We start from the raw sequence: 19,759 nt of genomic DNA, 5'->3' as shown, positions 1-19,759 counted from the left end.
TAACGTTCTGGTTTTATTGTGTAATCCCTTTGGGAAATTTTATGGATTAAGAACTCTATATACACACATGGACACACACTTTTTATATCTCTATATAGTATATCAGGCATGGAGAACCTTTGGCCCTCCAGATGTTGCTCAACTATAACTCCCTCTGAAAAACTCAAATGGGCTCAGTAATGTTTCTGTTAGAACATCTAAAATATTAAATAATTTTATTATATAATAGCTAACAATCATAAAACATGATTAAAAGCCATCATATATGGCAATAAAGTATCTTTAATACATTTCTTGCATTCAAATCTAGTTCTAAATCTTTCCTAAACGCGTTTCAACCTGTAAAGGTCTTCTTCAGTGGATACTTTTGATTTTTAGTAGCTGCGTATGTTCCTGAGCTCCTTAGGCATTTTTAGATATTGTAAATAATAAATCTGACCCACACCATATTTTGTACAGCGTGTATCTTGCTTAGTGTTTTAATTTGGACTGATGAATGAATAATAAAAATCCTTGATGATGCAGGCCTCTCAAATTCAATAGAATTACTTATTTTATCAGCCAGCTTGCTTGCTCTGGCTCCTATCTGAAATATAAATAGTTAGCAAAGGAGGAAGAAAGATCAAAGTAACTGTGGAGGGATGCTCCACCTGGCTTACTCACAGAGCCTCAAGATCCTTGGTCGACGAAGCAGCAGAAACCTAACAGGGAAGAGAAGTTTTGCTTTCATTATGGCAACTCAGCTAACACTGTCAGATGGCATACTTGTGACAAGGAGATCAATGCAGGTTCAAGAACAAAATGTGTTATGCTCTTTGCGTTTGCATAGTTCGGGAGCCTGTGCTACATCTGCATGAGCCCCTGCTCTCTGCCTCTCTCACCTCCCAACAACCCTGTGGAGTAAGTGGGAGTTCCCTGGGGGAGGGGGAATATATGAATGTGACCAAGATCACCAAGTGGCGTCATGACTGAGCTTAGAATTCAGCCAGGGACATCCCTGGAACACCTCAAATAGCTTCACCTAAGTTTTCCCCTTGTCTATCTGTGCCCTTTAAGGTCATCCCTCATCTGGGCATTTGCCTCCTGCAGTATTATGCCTGCCTGGGGATGATTGCTTAGATAGGGCAAATGCAGGAAGATGTCTTATCCTGACAAAAGCTTCAGGTACCATGAAACAATGCTTGGAAGGAGGGGACAGGAAGCACCGCGCAAATATCCCCCACCTGCTGAGAGTTCAACTGCTCGAGCTCCTTGACTTTGTTGTTCAAGTGCTGCAGCGTATCCTGTTGTCCCTTTGAGGGATTGAAGGGGGAAAAAAGAACATCGGATCAAAACGCACAAGTTCTGCACTCTTATAGGATTCCAAGAGAGCTTTCAGTGTTTCTCAAGACTCTACCTGAAGCCACTCTCCTTTCTTTGCAATCTCGCTCTCCTTTTCTTTCAATGACAACTCCATACTTGTCACCTGCTCCTCTTTCCTCTTCAGTCTGTGAGAAGAGAAAAAACCTTACCAAAAATGCAAACTTGTCTTGAGAAACAAAAGTTAAAAGATGTGATTAAAAAACTCCTGGTGGACTATCATTGTGCCACTGCTGTGTTGGCTTGTGTCTGGCCAGCACTGACAATATGGGTCAACTCCTTTCCCATAAATCCTTGCCCATAGATCAAGTTGAGATGGACCATCCATAGCATGCACAGAGTGCAATAGGTGGCGGCAGCAGAACAAAAAAGGTAAGACTAACCCAGCACAAAAAACAAAACAAAAACCCAACCCTCCCTCCTCTCCTTGAAAGGATTTTGACAGGAGGCTATTTCCTAGTTATTTTATTTGTGCTGTGTATTTTAATTTTCTTGGTTATATACTGCATTGGATGTAGCAGCTTATGTATTTTTATGACTTCATGGATTGTTGGCTAAATTTTGGTTTGTTTTAAAAGAGGGTGGAAGGGCTGGGCATAAATATTTAAAATAAATATAACTTGAGCCCCTCAAAGCTCATACAGACACAAAAAAGCTGCTTTATGGTGAGCCAAACCCCTGCCCTGTAGCACCACAGCATCTATTCTGACTGGCAGCAACTTTCCAAGATCTTTCCTGGCCTTGGAACCCAAGATCCTTTTAAATGGTATTACAAAGGACTAAACCTGGGACCCTCTGCTTGCACAACTACAGTCAACATGATCAGAAATCAACTGAAAAATCTTTTTGGTTATCTGCATTCTGAAACATCTCTGGAACCCACTCCCTAATTTCATCCCCGAATCCTTCTCACACTCATGTGCTAGTGTCCTTTATTATAGGAAATGACAATTTATCCAGCATTACAGGTAAGAGCCCAAATTATCTAAGTTCTTTCCCCTTGCTTTTAAAATCTTAGCCTTAGATTAACACCTAGTGCACAAACCGATTCAAAGATTGAAGGTAGGCTAACGAGTTCTCTGATTCTAAATCTGTTTGCCCATAAACCATTCTCCGTTGCAAAAAGCCACCTGTAGAAAATGTTAGGATGGCTGGCAGACACCTACAATTTCACAAAGCAGCAAAATACTTACAAATTCTGAAGATCTTTGACTTCTTGGGAAACTGATATCTACAGAAAGGGCATACAACACACAGTTATTCTGAAAAGAAGCCCTAAGCAATTACAGATAGCAACATCTCTCAAAAATATCAAATCTGAAGATAGCAAACAAGTAGATCTTGAAGAAAAACTAGAAATTTCTAGAAGTAGTTGAACGGGGCTCCGTTCTATGATCAAAATACAATAATCTGTCTATTCTGAACTATTCGGAACTCTTTTCTTTCACAGAATTATCACTATATGAAGTAGTTTTGAATGAAGAAATGAGCACAAATATGTTAAATGCATTATGACAATAAACCTTTAGCCCACTTTTCCAACCCATTGTTGTTCCAGTCTCACAGCCTGAGAATTTGCAGCTGGAAGCGAGAACAGCTTGTTTAAGGCCATCCAAAGGCTAAGTCTACGGAGCTTGAAAAAGTTACTTTTTTAAACTACAACTCCCATCAGCCCCAGCCAGCATGGCCACTAGATTGGGCTGATGGGAGTTGTAGTTCAAAAAAGTAACTTTTCCAAGCTCTGCGTCTACCTTAGAAGAGTTAAGATTTGGACCAGGTCTCCCAAGTTATAGTGTCACACTCTATCCCATCCATCCCCAATCTTGGGTCCCCAGAAGTTGTAGTACTACAAAAAAAACCCCAATCATCCTGAACCATCACGGCCAGTGCTCAGAGATGATGGGAGCTGTCATTCAATAACATCTGAGGACCTAAAGTTGAGGAAGGCTGCTCTAACCATTGAAATGCACTGCCACCTACAAAGTCAGGGGACTTTTTGTCACCTACGCAATTAAAAAGGTTAAGTGAGATGACTACATCACAGAGCCAGACTTGGCTGAAAAGGACTTCTACAGTAACAGAACCTACTTGGGGTTGGATGGAGAAAAGAGACAAGATTTATCTATTTTTCCCCATGGTAACAAAAAGCTAGAATGGTTGAAGCGGAGGATGCAGTATGCTAAGATTTCCCACAATGCAGTGCTCTGTCTTTCTACAAGTGTGGTCTTTAGGAACATGCTGTTTGGCCATCCCACAAATGCCACCATGTTTTCATTTTACTTCTGGGCACTTAGCTACACATGACAAGATGCTACAGAAAGAAAAGGAACGTCCAAATTGTCTAAGAGGACGTACACAACTTTCCACTCTGGTGGGCAATAGTGGGCAAGGATGAAACAGTGGGAATGGAATGCCCTCCAAGCATAAAGAAGAATCCAGGCACTTCAGAAAGAAGAATGAAGTTAATTCTACAGGCAGAAATGTCTCAAAGCGACTCGTGTATCATGTCTCATAAGGCCTACGGCTGCATACCTATGCAAGCTTTCCAGGTGTAAACCCTACTGAACACAGCGAGACCTGTTTCTGAATAAACAGGCAAAGGATCGAGCTTTAAGGCGGCTTCCTCCAAAGAAAATGGGGGTCTTTTTCAGAAGAGAGCTTTCCCCCCACTGCTGTCAGGGAAGCCAAGCGCACCTCACAGAGGGGAATTCACCTCTTCCACAACAGGTTATGAGCAACATTTCATGGTGAGACCAGATCTTCTGTGAAGGCCAACACACACACACACCCTTCAAAACAATGCTTAGCTCCAAATGAAATGTGTAGCAGCACCTGGTCCTCTCTGTAGCCTCCTGCGCCCAGCATCCTGATAATTTAGGTAGACAAGAGGGTGCTATGCTCCAAGACATGACTCTGGTTGTTTTTGGAACCTTCCTCCCTTGGGGGAACTCTTCCCAAATAGATGTCGGGAATGCTTTGATTTGGATCCTGCATTGCGCAGGGGGTTGGACTTGATAATAATAATAATAAATTTTATTTCTAAGTCGCCTATCTGGCCGAATCAACGGCCACTCTAGGCGACGTACAATTTCATCAATAGGCCCCTTCCAACTCTACTATTCTATGATTCTATGTGTGTATCAGCTGCAGAGGTACTGCTGCAGGGGCGAGACTGTGCTGGGACCATCAAGGGGCAAGTTTGTCCACCTGCTTTGACCCTTCACCCCTGCTGCTCTTGGTGACATTTTTCTGGGGACTGTCCTTTACCAGGAAGATGAATGCTTTTGGTTTTTAGCTGCTGTTGCTTTTTAGAAATGCTAGGATTTTGTTGGCTTGAATTTTTGTAAATTGTTTTTATTTGTATTTGTGTTTTTCTATTTGTGTGTATGCCGCCTTGGGGGCCTTTTTGGCCAAAAGGCGGCCTAGAAATAAGCCATAGCATAACATCCCTGTGCAACTGCCACGGCAGCTCCTGCACACTGCAGGGAATTCTGGGCAGTGTCCCAGGATGCTTCCTCGGTTTCTGCAGAGTGCCAAGAGGGGCCCAACAGGCCTTGAAAGTACCCAATGCAAGCTCAAAGGGTGCCTTAGAATACTCCTGTCACTTGGTGGCAGACTGCATGGCTGTGCATTGGGGTGGGGCTTGCATTCAGTCATAAAGACTATGGTTTGCATGCAAAAGGTCCTGGGTTCAAACTCTGGTACCTCCAGTTAACGAATTAGGTGGTGGGAAAGACCTCCGCCCAAGACCCTGGAGAACTACTGCCAGCCTGAGTCAACAATACTGGGCTTGGTGAGAGGGCAAAAAGGTAGCTATGAGAGGAAAAGACCAGCAATGGTAGACAAAGCTAACTTCCAGGATGCTCCTCGTGGTTCTAACTTTCTGAGGAACCCCCAGGAAATCAGGCTACAGTTTGAAAAATTATCACGGCGCTAGTTAGTATCTATTGATATGTGAGAAACTATCTTCATGAGTTTGACTAGGTGGTTCTGGAGCCCAGCTTTGTTAGAGTCCTACAGTATCATGACAACATCCCGTAGCACTGAGTCCCGACAGCAGGGGTTGCCAATGTGGTGCCCTTCAAACGTCGTTGGACTCCCAACTCTCATCATCCCCAGCCAGCATGGCCAATGGTCAGGAATGGTGGGAATTGTAGTGCAGCAACACCTGGACAGCAATACCTTGGCTGCCCCTGTCTTAGACGTACCAAACTGGTCTCAGGCAACTGATGGCTCCAGGGAATGATGCAAGGATATAAAAGAACTCCAAGAGGCAGTAACTCAGAAGTCAGCAAGGTACAAACATTGAAATTCATTCCCTTCCTGCCTCACCTAGAGCATGCTCGGGGAGACTCTTCAAAAGTTCTTGCTTTCCTTTTGCATGAGTGCCCGTGAAGCAGATACTGAAGACCATTTACAGATTCAGAGCTCACATAGCCTCCAAGAGTGCCAGCTGTGAACTAGGGAGCCCTGTGTCAAATCTCACCTCTGCCATGAACTCACTAGAGGGCCTTAAGCAAACTACCATCCTCTAAGCCTCACTGTAACATTGGGGCAATAATACTGCCTGCACCTTGCAGGGCTGTTGCAAAGACTATTGTGATAATGTACACTTAGCAAACTGAACCCTAAAAAATCACTACACGGATGCCCAACGATATTATTCACTGGATCTAACTGGACAGGTTTAAAGTACATTGTGCAGAGAAATAACAGTTTTGGAGGAAGCTCTTGAAAAGGCATACAGTACAAGCAGGGGTGGAGAACCTTTGTGGCCAAGCGGGCCAGATCCTGATCTGTCCCCACCCCTGTAGGCAAGCCCACCTGTCAATCACTTGGCATCAATATGACATGAGACGATTCACAGCACTACCCAAGTGCCCAACAGCCAACTGGTTGCCAGGCACTTGGAAGCTACAGCAGTTGTTGTGCAACAGGCTTTTAATCATCAGCTTAAACAACTGATGAAACATAGAGCTTGTGGTTCAATCAGTGGTGACTGGTGCCCACAGGGACTGGCAGGGCAGAAGGCAAGGAGGCCGATGACAGACAGAGCCAACTAATGCTACTTTTGTCTGCATCCTCCTCCCTGCTGACCACTACAAGGGCAACACTGAGACTAAGCTCACAGCCACTGCCACCTCCTGGACTGACTGGCAAGTGGGGCTGGCCAAGACTGGCAAGGCAGTGGCTCATTCACCCTAACGGCTCAGCCTCCACTGGGTTCAATGGCAAAGCACGAAAAAGCCGGCCCTCTCCCACCAAGAGCCCTCCCTCCAATCAGATGCGAAAGGAGGAGAACACTGCAGGAAGAGAAACCCTGAAAAGCAAAGGGCCCATTGTAGGGCTCCCTCCAGCTGCCGGCTCAGCACCACTTTACCTGAGTGTCCTTTTCAAGCTGGGCCTTTCCTATGTCTTCTTTCAGAGCCTCTATTTCCTGAGTCAAACCCTTTTCAATGACAAAACAGACAAGGTTGCACAATGGAGACAACACATCACACAGAAATGAAAAAGAGTGCATGCAAAAAATGTGGCTACTACTAAAAATGTAATGCAAGGACAAACACACAGAGGCAGGATAATGCCACACGGGAAAAGTGGCACATGACAGATCCAGCTCCTACCTGGACAGTCTTTTCCTTGGTGGCAACTTTAAGAACTTCAGCCTGAAGTAGCTCCTCCACAGACTTTATTTTTCCATCCTTTTCACTTATTCTTTAGAAAGAAAAAGAAGAAGGTTAAACGCTCACTCTTTAGTGCGTGCTTAAGCTTCACAAACATTGGAAGGGGAGGTGTTTGTGCGGGGTGGGAAAGAAATGCTTCTGGAGCTTAACTAGGAAGTGATCTACAAATGCAAGAATGCAAATTTTACTGTCTGAAGAACTTTACAGAGCAAGCATCGTGGCTACTGTATCAACCTGTTATACTTAAAAATAAGTAAATCGATTCACAACAGGATAATTTGGGTGGCAATTAAAGGTGCTTTGCTGGTAGAGAAAATTCCGCTTAAAAAGGAAAGCCATTTTTGAAAGTAATTTTCTTCATTGCAAGTAATTTTCTTCCATAGCGCAGCACTGCCACTATCACTACAGGATATTCTTTCTGGTTTAAAAACAATTTTGTTTTTGTTTAGCATATCCGGTTTCATTTGATGCCTTTCCAGCTATCAGTGCCTGACTTGAAAATTCTCTGGGACTTGGAGAACCCAAAAGTTCTAAAACTCCTGCAAGCAGCCAGGCTTCATTCTGGTGTAACCAGAACAGCAAGCACGCCAGGTGGAAGTTTTATGTCAACACGCAAATATGCAATGCTGTTGCTTTACTTAACTCGACCTAAAAAGGGACAGATACCCATCTTAGGAAAAATAATGGTTCTAAGGAGGTAGTAGAAGCTGACCCCTAGTCCAGAGCGCTCCCCTCCCCACAAATTTCCTTCTAAAATTTCCTGTCCCTTTGGAGCCCTGAGCCCCCGGTTTAAAAGTTTTGAGGAAGTAGCGTTCATGCCTACACCCATTTCCAGTTCAGGACAGACACATCTTAGGCTGTGGGCTATTAAAGCTTGGCCACCATCATCCCAGACCACTAGTTCTCTGTGCTCAACCACAATAATTGAATTTCCTTAAGTCATGGAAATTGTTCAATGGATTCTATTTTGGATCAAAATTTGGGGTAAGAAGAACAGGAGCTGTAGCCACACACAGCAAACTAGAAACTTATACTGCTGAGATACAACCAGATATGGATTTTAGCCCTGCTTAAAAAAAGAAAAGGGTAGAGCCGTAGATCAGAGGGTTCCAAACCGTTGTCCACGGACGTCATTCAGGTGGTCCACAGCATGTCTGCATTAAGTATTCACATTGATTTTAACTGTATTTTTATCGCTTCTTTTATGTCTTAGATTGCAATTTACTGTTTTACAATCTGAGTTCTATGGAATGTGAATTGTAGTGCAATAAAATACAAGAAATAAAAGAAGCAATAAAAATGCAATTAAAAATCATACAGCATCTAGCACAGCGCATTACAACGGCAACAAAAGAAAAATCATTAAGTGGTCTGCCAAGATCCTCAGCAGTTTTCAAGTGGTCCATGGGAACCACTGTCATAGACTAACAGAGCAATCCAAACCCCCTTTGCACTGGGCAGGGAGTCGGGCAGGCTTGGCTATCTCCGGCCAGCGCTGCCCACTTCCACCCACAAAGTGATGCTGACATCGCTCGGCTGGCATGGAGTTCCCGCTCCCGCCTATTGCATGCGTGGCTGGGAGTAAATGCTGCCAGCAGGCTCCACACCAGTGGCATAGTCCCCAAATGGGTATTCTGGGAATGGGACAGAGGAGGAGCTGAACCAACCCAGGATCAGTTGGATCCCAACCTGGCTCCACTGCAGTCATGTGATGGCACTGGGCCGGATCTGGACCCAGGTGCTGCGCCAGCTCCAGGATGGCGAAGCAATCTGCTCAACACCCCCACCCCATTTCCACCTGGGCTGTCATGCTCAACAGGGCTGCAGATGCAGTAATTTGCACTTAAACTGAAGAAAAGGAACCATGCTGTTACTTACACTTTTTGTAATTCTTCTACCAAAGACGCAAAGGCAACCTGGGGAGGGGAGGAAAAAACCAAAAAGTACGGCATCTTTTCCAACATGTGGTTCGGATCACTTGTTTGACTTATTCAACAATATTGGCACATTTTCAACATTAAACCACTTCTCTTTTTTATTTGTTTATTATTTATTTGTCAACCTCACCTTGTCAACACAGGCAAGCCATGTACGCGAGACTGCACAGAAACCACGAAGAACGGGTGGTCACACTTTGGGGCAAAGGGTTGGAGGGCCTCTTTGTTCATTCAAGATTCACAAGACTGCTCAATGAACTTCAGTGTTTGATTTGCGGTATGCCATTGTCCCCATTTAGAGATAGCAACAGCAGGTGCTGTTTTATTAGCCTGGCTTGCATGTTATGCTAAGCTAAGCAAATCATGGGTAAGCGTGAGCATGCAGGATTGCAGGTACTCGCAGCAGAAGTCATAGAATAGTAGAGTTGGAAGGGGCCTATAAGGTCATCAAGCCCAAGCCCTGCTGGGAGGAAAGGCGGGATATAAATGAAATAATAAATAAAATAAATAAACACCCTGCTCAATGCAGGAATCCAAATCAAAGCATTCCTCACAGATGGCTGTCCAGCTGCCTCTTGAATGCTTCCAGTGTCAGAGAGCCCACTGCCTCTCCAGGTAATTGGTTCCACTGTCGTATGGCTCTAACAGTTAGGAAGTTTTTCCTGATGTTCAGTCGAAATCTGGCTTCCTGCAACTTGAGCCCATTATTCCGTGTCCTGCACTCTGGGACGATCGAGAAGAGATCCCGGCCCTCCTCTCTGTGACAACCTTTCATGTACTTGAAGAGTGTTATCATATCTCCCCTCAGTCTTCTTTTCTCCAGGCTAAACATGCCCAGTTCTTTCAGTCTCTCCTCATAGGGCTTTGTTTCCAGTCCCCTGATCATCTTCTTCCAGTCCCCTGATCATCATCATGGCTGCTTTGCAGTGTTTCACTTCGCATTACATCTGAATCCAGTCTCATTGTTTGTCTTGCTCCAGAGAAACCATGAGCAGTATATCGAGAACAAGCCATGGCTACAGACCGTGATTTGGCTTACAGCTCATTGTTTGACCCTGCTCCAGACAAGCTCTGGGCAGTGTGGTGGCAGCGGCAGGGCCGGGGAAGGAGTGACCACAATTTTTTCATCTGAGTACCTGCACTCTCGCTCATTCATGCTTAGCCATGGTTTAGCTTAGTGTTACATGCAAACTGGGCCACAGATGCAAGTAATTTGCATGAACAGACTACAGTACAATGTGTTGCAGGGCAGGATGGTTGTAATGGAGAAGGCCTGCAGTCAGTCACAGCGACTACTTCTGAGATGAGACAAACCTTCACCGTGCTTTGGATGGGTTCCAAAGGACTGAGGGCTGAAGGGTGTCATTGAGCTTAGCACAGATGGCATCGCCTCTCACTAGCTTTGCTGACAGAAAGGGTATCTACAGATTAGAATTGCTCACCGATTATGTTTTTAGATCAGATAAAGCCACAACAATATTTGCATCATGTGCCACTTACACAAGACCTAGTGCAGAGATTACAGCAGCTGCCACATCTGCACAAACAACTGCTCACATGCAATCTTTCTAATCCTGGAAGTAGCCAATGTGATCTTCTGAGATGCCCTCCTTACACCATGCCTCTGTGAACAGTTATTTACAAGGATTAGGAGACTGCATTAACGTCAGCCATTAACTCTTCAAGGCCCCTATTCTTTGAAATCCAACTCAGTGAAAAATACAAAGTAAAAGCAATACATTACACTGAGAGCTTTAATAATTCTTGTCAGTCGTGTTATAACCTAGAAGGCAACAACTTCCAAGTGAAATCCTCCAACAAGGCATGTAATTAGCAGTGACAAATTGAAGACTTTTCTTAAACCAAACCACACCATACCGTACCTGTTCTGTATGTACTCTCTGCAGATTGTCCACTTCACTTCTCAAGGATTTGTTCTCTGTTCTCAATACCTTTTAAGAGGAAAACATTTTCACTATTGATGAGTTGAACTAGATAATTACTGCCACAAAAGGGAAGATGACAGGTTCGCCGAGAACAACATTCTATTATCACTGTTGGCCAATTTGACACCACTTTTAATGTGCAAAAGTCACAATTCACATGGGTGGGAGGGACCCCTTCCTAACACATTCTTTGTGTTTTGTACTGTGATTATCTCTCCTCAAGAGTAAAATCTTCTAAGTGGCGGCTCTCGCCATGTGAAGCATGCCAGAGAAAGTCAACCCTAGTCATCCTATCAACTGATGTGTGACCTTGGGTTTTAGCCTGCAAGTAGTGTGGGGTCATTTACTCGGCTCAAACGAAACAAGCAGGGTAAAGGAAGACCGGCACACCCAAGGTCTAACCTATCACAAGTTTTGTCAAGCTTACCAAAGCTTGGCCAGCAGGGAAAAGTACCTATACCTGGGGATCTGACAAGGAGGCCTTTGCCTTATGCTGAAGGCTGTCACATGCCTTAATGTAGAAAGAGGGGAGCCAGCCCCCTGAACTCTCAAGGCAATAACAACATTCTTAAAGGAACTGCAACTGGAAAATCTAGTTCTGCTTTTGGAATGGGATAATCTGGCATTGGGTGCTGCTGGCTAAGCAAGAGAGGGAGCACATCATGCAGGCAGTGGCTAATCATATGCAAAAAAAAGCAGCTATGCAGCCTCACAAGTAGTAGATGAGGTGGTAAACCTGTGCCCAGGGTGGCCCGCAAATCCTCCTGCTGTGCTGCTGCCTGGGGTAGCAAAAGGGCCCCTCTTCATCCTCCATTCTGAGGAGAGAGCTCTGTGCTGGGTGCAAGAGGCCTACCCTGGCTCTTTTCAAGTCCTTCAGTGAGTGCTCGCTCCACACTGCTGTACTGAAAAGGGCACACCTCCCTTTCCATCACAATCCCTCTCCCATCATACACTGCGAAACACGGATCGGCCACTGTCACATCCTGTTAAGATCTTCACTGACTGACTTCATATATCTTGTTTTGCTTATGAAACCTATATAATGATGCTTCAATTAATAAACCGTGCTCTCTTCCCTGTCAGACTGCTGTCTGCACAGTTTAGAGACCCCTCTTGATCAAGCAGTATTGTGTGTCTCTGTTTATGTTTGGTATCTGGCTGGATCACTGAGACAGGTAAATTACATTGCCAAGCTTGCACTCCCGTCCAGGGCGGAGGGGTGCTTTAGCTCGCCCCTTTAGTAAAGGGAGGGCGCTTAGATTTGGACCCAACACCATCATACACTGTGAAACACGGATCGGCCACTGTCACATCCCGTTAAGATCTTCAGTGACTGACTTCACCTCCTGCTGCTGACTGCAGTACAACGTATTTAACTAGTCCTGTGACTGGACTCAAGATGGGGCTGAAGCATTCCTCTCCCTTTGCCAGTCTTTCACTGTCCCTCCATCTAGGCAGGATTGCTGGACAGCCATTAGCCCATTATTTTTCCAGAAAGAGGGAAGAGAACAGAACTTGGGCAACTCAGGCAGCAGAGCTACAGAGGGACAGAACAGAGGAAAAGGGGAGCATGGATGAAAGCAAAGTAGTTACTGTTGCAGTAAACCCAGGCATGTAACTACTCCCAGGTGGGGTGAGACATACGTACATACATATATACCTTGTTGTTATATGCCTTCAAGTCGGTTACGACCTATGGCGACCCTATGAATCCTTTGGATGTATTCATAGGGTTTTCATGGTAAGAGGTATTCAGGGGTGGTTTACCATTGCCTTCCTCTAAGCCTATGGCACCCGGTATTCCCAGGCGGTCTCCCATCCAAGTACTAACCAGGCCTGACCCTGCTTAGCTTCCGAGATCAGACGAGATTGGGTGTGTTCAGGGTAGTATGGCCATAGGCCATATATACATACACACATGTATTGTGTGTATGTATTAGGATCCACTGCCATGCTATTCATAAGTGAATTACTCTTAGAGAGAATTTACCTTCAGCTCGTCCTCCTTATTCGCCATCTCTATGAGTCCAGCTTCAAGGAGTTCTTCAACCGTCTTTATTTTGTCATCCTTGTCTGTAATACTGAGGAGGGGAAGGGTGGGAGAAGGACGCTGAGAACTTCATCTCAAAATCACCTGGTGCTACTAGAACAACTTATGACATTGCCTTAAAAATCAGAGCCAGGCCACTGGTTCATTTCGCCCAGCGTTGCCTGATCTAGCTGGCATTGGTTCTCAAGAGTCTTGAGCAGAGAAGCCCTCCCGAGTCCAGCTAACTGAAATCTTTTAGCTGGAAATGCTAAGGGTGGAACTTGGGCCCTCCCCCAGTACTCGGCTGCAGGTGGTAAGAGCAAAACACTTACAGATTTATTTAAAAAATATATATATAACAGGCTACTATTTTTGTTTGGACAGTAATTAAGGTGTCATCTACTGCCCCATCTCTTACCTTCTTTCCATTTGCTCCAACAAATCCTTATTAGCCTGAAAAGCAGGAGAGAGAAAAAGCCTGTTTAATGTTGTTTGCAACTTAAGCAAGCAAGATAGCTACTTAGAATCCAGTTGTTTGCATTTGTGCTTACCCAAAGCTCAGGTGCAGAACCCACAAGGCCCAGCCCCAGAACTCCATATGGTACCCTCCCCCTGGACGTGATAATAATCACGTTAGCCAACAATTAAGAGTTCTTTTAATGGTGCCCCAAAATTGCCACCATCTTCCTAACAGTAGGGCTGGTCCAGGTATCCTGATGCCTACTGATCATGTCCTCTGAATCTAGCAGTGTTCTGAACACAGAGGCTGCTGCGGCACCAGATAGAGAGCCGGGTCAGGTCAGGACTCAGAGCTGACTGCTGATAATAGGAAGACCACTGCGCCTATGGCTCTTAGGCAGGAGCCCCCAGATGAACCTCCCAGACCACCAGGGCCGATATGGCCAGAGCCTGGACCCTCATGGGCACCTTCCCCTGAACCTGAAGAATCAGAAGCCTCCCACCACATATCGCCACTCTGGCGACACAGGGAGCACACCAGGAGGGAGGCTATGAAACAGAGGAAGAGAGACCATCTTCCGGCCAGAGGGCTGGCCCTTTAAGGCTCAGAGGTTCTCTACGAGGGGGTGGAGCCTGAATGAGGTAAGCTGGAGGAAGAGGCCTCAGTCGACTCCCAATCCTTGTGGCAGGAAGTTGCTCATCTGGAGCTCTCCATCTCCAGGAGCTTGCCATTCCTCCAGCCCAGCCACACTCTCTGTGGGATCCAGCATCGAGCCACAACACGGCAGGTGCCTTAGAACTGCCACTTTTATTCAAACAAATAGAACGTGTTCCCAGCTCTCACTGTTGCAGTCAGTATTTCAAAGCAAAAAGGCAGATTATACTCAAGGGTTTCCAACATGAGAGTGAGAGGTCAAGAAGGGGCTTCCCGGAACCAGGGAAATGTTTTTCTACTCCCTAATGCACCTCACAGACTCATCCCAACCTCTCTACTGTTACTTGCTAGCCACTACAAAAAAAATCCCGAGCTTCATTCCTCCTCTCCTTTTATTACTCCAGTCTTTTGCCATTATGACAGAATGAGCTTTGATTTATGGCTTGAGTGGTCGCCAATAAAAATAAATAAATGATCAATTGTATGCAGCTTCTGATCACCTACTTTTCCTCGTGAGATGTAAAACCTGCTTTTCTGTATTACATGTGAAGCTGTTGCATCTATGCAAGAGGCAATACTTACCTTTGCCAAATCTGGTTATCTATTAAGAGACTCCCACTTTTCTGTTACATAGGAAGTCCCGGATTTGGTCCTTACCGTCTCCAGTTAAACCAAGGGTGACCAATGCAGTGCCCTCCAGATGATGCTGGACTACAGCTCCCATAGTTCCTGGCTAGGGCTGATCCAAACTGTAGTTCAAAACATCTGAAGGATACTATGTTGGCTTCCCCCAAGTTAAAACATCTGAGGCAGTAGGACTGGGAATAAGCCCTGCCTGCAAGTGACTTGCTCCACAACAGCTCCTTGTAACCCCAAAATCCATTTTTTCCTCCCCGTATAACTTCATAGATGTTAAGTAAGTTATAGACGAGCAAACAAAACAACGAGCTCTCTGGCAGCTTAAAAGACCAAGGGCTGTAACCTACATTCGTCCTTCTTGGATAGACCTATTGAAATTAACAGCCATTACTAGCTTAGGTCTATTAATTCAATGAGTTTATTCTCAGTAGAACCCCGGCTAGTTATTATAGCACAAACTTCCAAAGAGCCAATAATGAAGGGCAGAGACATCAAGGAAGCAACAGTTGCTCCCAAAATGCTCCCTTCAAGTTAGCTGATGGTGGCAGTCTCCAGTCCCTCACAGATTCCTCCCCCCCCCCAGTAGCTACACCAAAACAACCTTCTCTAGGGTCAGACAGCCTGAGATCAGAAGGGTGTAATGGCCATACAAGGGATATGGTGACCCAACAGGCCTATCTCCATTCTCAGCCCTTGAGCATCAAACCAAACCCTTTCCTTGTTATCCAAGCAAAGAGTAAAGCTAAGATTTATCCAGTCTCTGCACCAAAGGTCAACCACACTTTTCAGACCCCCTCCAGCAAAGCCTGGAAGACAACACAAGTAGCTAGTCCTCACCACTGCACTGAGGGAATGTCTCTTCTCACTACCAGAATGTTGTTCACCCATCACAATATTGTAACTTGGAACACTGCCAGGGGTTCCATATGCCACTAAAGCATCCCGCTTGCTGCCACCAAGAGTGCAACTGACATTTGAGAATAAGGAAAACCCCAACAGTACATTAAAAAGGTTGCTATGTCTGTGTGTTCTCAATGCACATGCTTTGTTTTTGTGTATTTCAGGGAGTAGTTTTTTTTTAAACACACACAACCACAAACAAATTAATGGTGTTGTGACAGCAGAAGAAATATTGGCCAAACGAAGGAAACAGGAGTGAACTGGAAGATCTGTTTGGTTGTTTCCTACCCTGAAGTTTTATGGTTAAGGTAAAGAGACTGGATACTAGAAAATCACTTCCAGACAATGCAACTGTTTCAGCTGCATGCATGCTAACCATATCCATGGAGGACCACAAACATGACTTCCTATATAACAACAATATAAGACCTCAAGCCGCCATGCCGTGTGAAGTCGGGAGTGGGCGAGGCAGCAAAGACTGCTGGGCGAGTGAGTGGGCTACCTGGCCATGGCACTGAAAGCCATACAGGCTGCAGTGGCAGCAACAATGCTGGAGGAGGCCGCGCCGGTCTCACTGGTGACTGAGGAGGCAGTGCAGGCAGCGGTGATGTCACAGGCCACCACAGTGGCAACGGAGGAGGCCACCACAGTGACAGAGAAGGCCATGCTAGCAGTGCAGGAGGACATTGGGTCGGCTGCGCAGCAGCAGAGGAGGCGGAGGAGGAGGCCCTGCAGGCCACCACAGTAGCAGGAACAGAGGAGGCCAAGGGCAAGGACAAACCTTTACACACCAGGAGTACCTGAACACTAGCCACTGCTCGTCTCCCCCCAAAAGGTAGAGAAAAGGCTCTTCTCTCTTGATTTTTCAAGCCTAACAAACTATGAGGACTTCTGCATCCTGTCCTCTTAAGAAGGTCTATCCCAATTTCCAGTAACACTGGATGTGTTCACTGAGGTGGTGAGCTCACTTTTAATCAATTACTGCCCACTACCAAAATCAAGTTCCAGAATTCTAATTCTCAATACTAGATTCTGTGTGTGATGCTGTGTGATACTGTTCAGGCCTGTAAGTCAGAGACTGGGATGTGGGGTGGAGATAGGTGGGAGGGAAGAGAAGTACAGGGCATCCTACCTAGAAGTAGTTCATAACTGACTTCTAGGAGCAATGAGAAGTAACAGGCTGAGCCTCCTTTCAGAATCCCTCTGATTGCTTCCCTATCCAGCCTTCAAATCAGCTGCATCCACGTGAACAGACATCTCTGAACAAAGTAGTATTATTAGCAGCAAAGATGTGCTGTACCTGCTCAGACAAAAGAGCCTGCAGCCTCTGAATTTCCAACTGCAAAGCTTTGTTTTGATCCTTTAGAACCTGGAATGAAAATCACAAGACTGTAGTGTCAACTCAGAATTCCACATGCAGACATTGCTCCTGCAATTTTCTTTACAGAAGTGGAGGAGAAATTGCCATTTTGATTAACAGCAACAGACAGATACGTTAACAGATCCCCAATTCCTGCTGGTGTTGGCTTTCTACCTATTGAAGTGAAAAGGCAAATCGCTGCCACAGTGATAGCAGCAGTTCTTCTGGAGTTGCTTCAGTGATCTCAAGAAGGCTTACTGAAGGCCCAGGTGGCCTCGGTGGCACGGAATGCTTTCTACCATCTTCGCCTGGTAGCCCAGCTACGTCCCTATCTGGACAGTGATGACCTCGCCTCAGTTGTTCATGCTCTGGTAACTTCTAGACTGAACTACTGCAATGCGCTCTACGTGGGGCTGCCCTTGAAGACTGTTCGGAAACTACAACTAGTCCAGAATGCAGCGGCCAGATTGCTGACGCGGACCAGAAGGTCCGCTCATATAACACCTGTTCTGGCCCGTCTGCACTGGCTTCCTGTTTGTTTCCGGGCTAGATTCAAAGTGCTGGTTTTGACCTATAAAGCCCTACACGGCATGGGACCGCAATACCTGGTGGACCGCCTCTCCCAATATGAACCTACCCGGACCTACGCTCAACATCTAAGGCCCTCCTCCGAGTGCCATCCCATCGAGAAGCTCGGAGGGTGGTGACTAGAACCAGGGCCTTTTCCGTGGTGGCCCCCGAATTGTGGAACAGCCTCCCCAATGAGGTGCGCCTGGCACCGACGCTACTATCTTTTCGGCGCCAGGTGAAAACCTTTTTATACTCCCAGGCATTTTAAAGTGTGTTTTAATAGAATTTTCATCATTATTTGTATTTTGTATGTTGTTTGGTTTTTTATTGTTTGTTTGTTTTGTTTTCTTGATTTATTGTATTTATTGTATTTATACATTGCTTGTTTTTTATCTTTTTGTACACCGCCGAGAGAGCCTTCGGGCTTAGGGCGGTATATAAATTAAATAAAATAAATAAAATAAAATAAGGGACCTTACAACACCTGCAGTGTTGAGGAAGCAGAAGAAGTAAGACAGTTATAAAGAGGTGGGGAGGATAAAGAGTATGCACTTCAGTACACACTGCGCCTTAACAACCACCACCACCACCACCAGATACAGTAGGGCCCCACTCATACGGCAGGTTAGGTTCCAGACCCCCGCCGGAAAGCAAAAACCACTGAAAAGCGGATCAGCTGTAGGGTGGGGGTCTGGAACCTAACCCACTGATTGCACCCGAGGAGGAGAAGATCAGATCTTCCCCTCCTCAGGCGTGATCAGCTTGTGCGGGAGTCTCATCGCGCCAGAAGAGGAGAAGATCAGCTGTAGTAGGCTACAGCTTGCGGCACGATCAGCTGGAGTGCAGGAGTCTGACCGCCCCGAGGAGAAGATGAGCCGTAGCACGCAACAGCTGATCTTCCCCTCCCCCAGCGCCATCAGCTGGAGTGCAGGGAGCTCCAGCCCCCCTCCAGCTGATCACCCCACTGGCGCCGTATTAACGGAATGCTGAAAAGCAGGGCCCTACTGTACTCAACATAAGGAATTGCCTTACATTGAGTCAGACCATTGGTCCATCTGCCAAAACACTGTCAACACTGACTGACAGTGGCACTCTCAGGCAGGTGATATTCTCAGACCTACTTGGAGATGCCGGGGACTGAACCAGATCCCTTCTGAATGCAAAGCAGATGGCTTACCGCTGAGCTATGACTATTTCTCCTGAAGGCAGGAAACTGCATTTCTAGAGTACCTAGTTAAACCAGCTGGAGTGAGCACTGCCCAAAGAAAGAATAAGCTAGAATAAACCAGGGACTGGGGAAGGGGGTAGAAGGGGACCCAAACAGCACCATGATGGGACACCTCCTTTTTCTTCTCTGCATCGTCGATAGCAATCTTTTTCAATCTACTTCTCAATTTGTTCTGGGATGCTGAACATTGCCGCATGCTGCCTCAGAGGCACCCAGCACCTTTCCTTGCCCTTCCGAGCCCCACTGCCAAGGGGCATCTGTCCCACTGTGGGTAACGCTGCTCTGTACAACACACTGTACCTGAAGTTCCTCCTTTGCATTTGAAGCTTTGGCATGATGTCCCTGGAGCTGCTCCTCCAGAGCTCTGATTTTGTCGTCTTTGGCCTGAGTACTGAAGAACAGGCAAAAGGTTAAAAAAGGGAAAGAAAAGCAATGTTTCTCCATTTCTCACAAGGCCCAGCCTGCTCCCAAGTAGCACATGGTCCTCAAAGAACAATGGATTATCACATGCCACTCTTTGTTTACCTTTTCTGCATCCTTTCCAGCTCATGCGTAGCAGCAACCTAGATGGAAAGAGGATTAGTACTATTTAGCGTCTTGCCTCTGAGCAGGATTCAACAAACGTATCCACATCCAACATGACACACACACACACATGGTAGAGTCCACGAAATTCAGCCCCTTGCTGAACAACCTCTCCTTTCCTACCACAGTTAAAGGGGCAACACATGTTTTGTCCATCTCTGAAAAAAGGATGTGCTACATGCTTAGTAATCTGCTCAACAGACTGTGCTCAGCAGCAATGCTTTCAAGTGCTCAGATCTAGGAAAGAAAACTCTTTATTTTAGGCAAGGGGTAGAAAGTGAAGATGCTCAGGGCATTGTAGCTCTGGATAATGATGTATATGACCGCGTGCAGGTTTTGAACCCAAATGCCACAGAATCAAAGCCAGTTTGGGGGGTGGGGGGTTAAGAAGAGATTGGGAAGCTAAAT

The 19,759-nt window shown here is 45.8% G+C and overlaps 1 protein-coding gene and 1 non-coding gene across 7 annotated transcripts in view; both read right to left on the bottom strand.

Moving 5' to 3' along the window:
* The window catches only part of KTN1 (kinectin 1), a 146,339-nt gene that overhangs the window by 34,954 nt on the left and 91,626 nt on the right, over positions 1–19,759 (bottom strand). For all 6 annotated transcript variants that reach the window (XM_061612467.1, XM_061612470.1, XM_061612465.1 and 3 more), the window contains 13 exons: positions 19,292–19,329; positions 19,067–19,157; positions 16,909–16,977; positions 13,374–13,408; positions 12,917–13,007; positions 10,864–10,932; positions 8,922–8,959; positions 6,984–7,074; positions 6,740–6,808; positions 2,553–2,590; positions 1,397–1,487; positions 1,224–1,292; positions 664–701 (listed from right to left, as the gene is read on the bottom strand). In XM_061612467.1, coding sequence (XP_061468451.1) covers positions 664–701; positions 1,224–1,292; positions 1,397–1,487; positions 2,553–2,590; positions 6,740–6,808; positions 6,984–7,074; positions 8,922–8,959; positions 10,864–10,932; positions 12,917–13,007; positions 13,374–13,408; positions 16,909–16,977; positions 19,067–19,157; positions 19,292–19,329 — 827 coding nt within the window. The remainder of the gene's footprint in view (positions 1–663; positions 702–1,223; positions 1,293–1,396; positions 1,488–2,552; positions 2,591–6,739; positions 6,809–6,983; positions 7,075–8,921; positions 8,960–10,863; positions 10,933–12,916; positions 13,008–13,373; positions 13,409–16,908; positions 16,978–19,066; positions 19,158–19,291; positions 19,330–19,759) is intronic.
* Positions 12,709–12,827, bottom strand: LOC133378473 (5S ribosomal RNA). The gene has a single exon (XR_009761039.1). It is a non-coding gene; the product is annotated as a 5S ribosomal RNA (ribosomal RNA).

The sequence above is a fragment of the Rhineura floridana genome, chromosome 2 (assembly GCF_030035675.1).
Source record: "Rhineura floridana isolate rRhiFlo1 chromosome 2, rRhiFlo1.hap2, whole genome shotgun sequence".
Lineage (NCBI taxonomy): Eukaryota > Metazoa > Chordata > Lepidosauria > Squamata > Rhineuridae > Rhineura > Rhineura floridana.
Note: the sequence above shows the minus strand (reverse complement) of the source record. Positions and strands in the feature narration are given on the sequence as shown.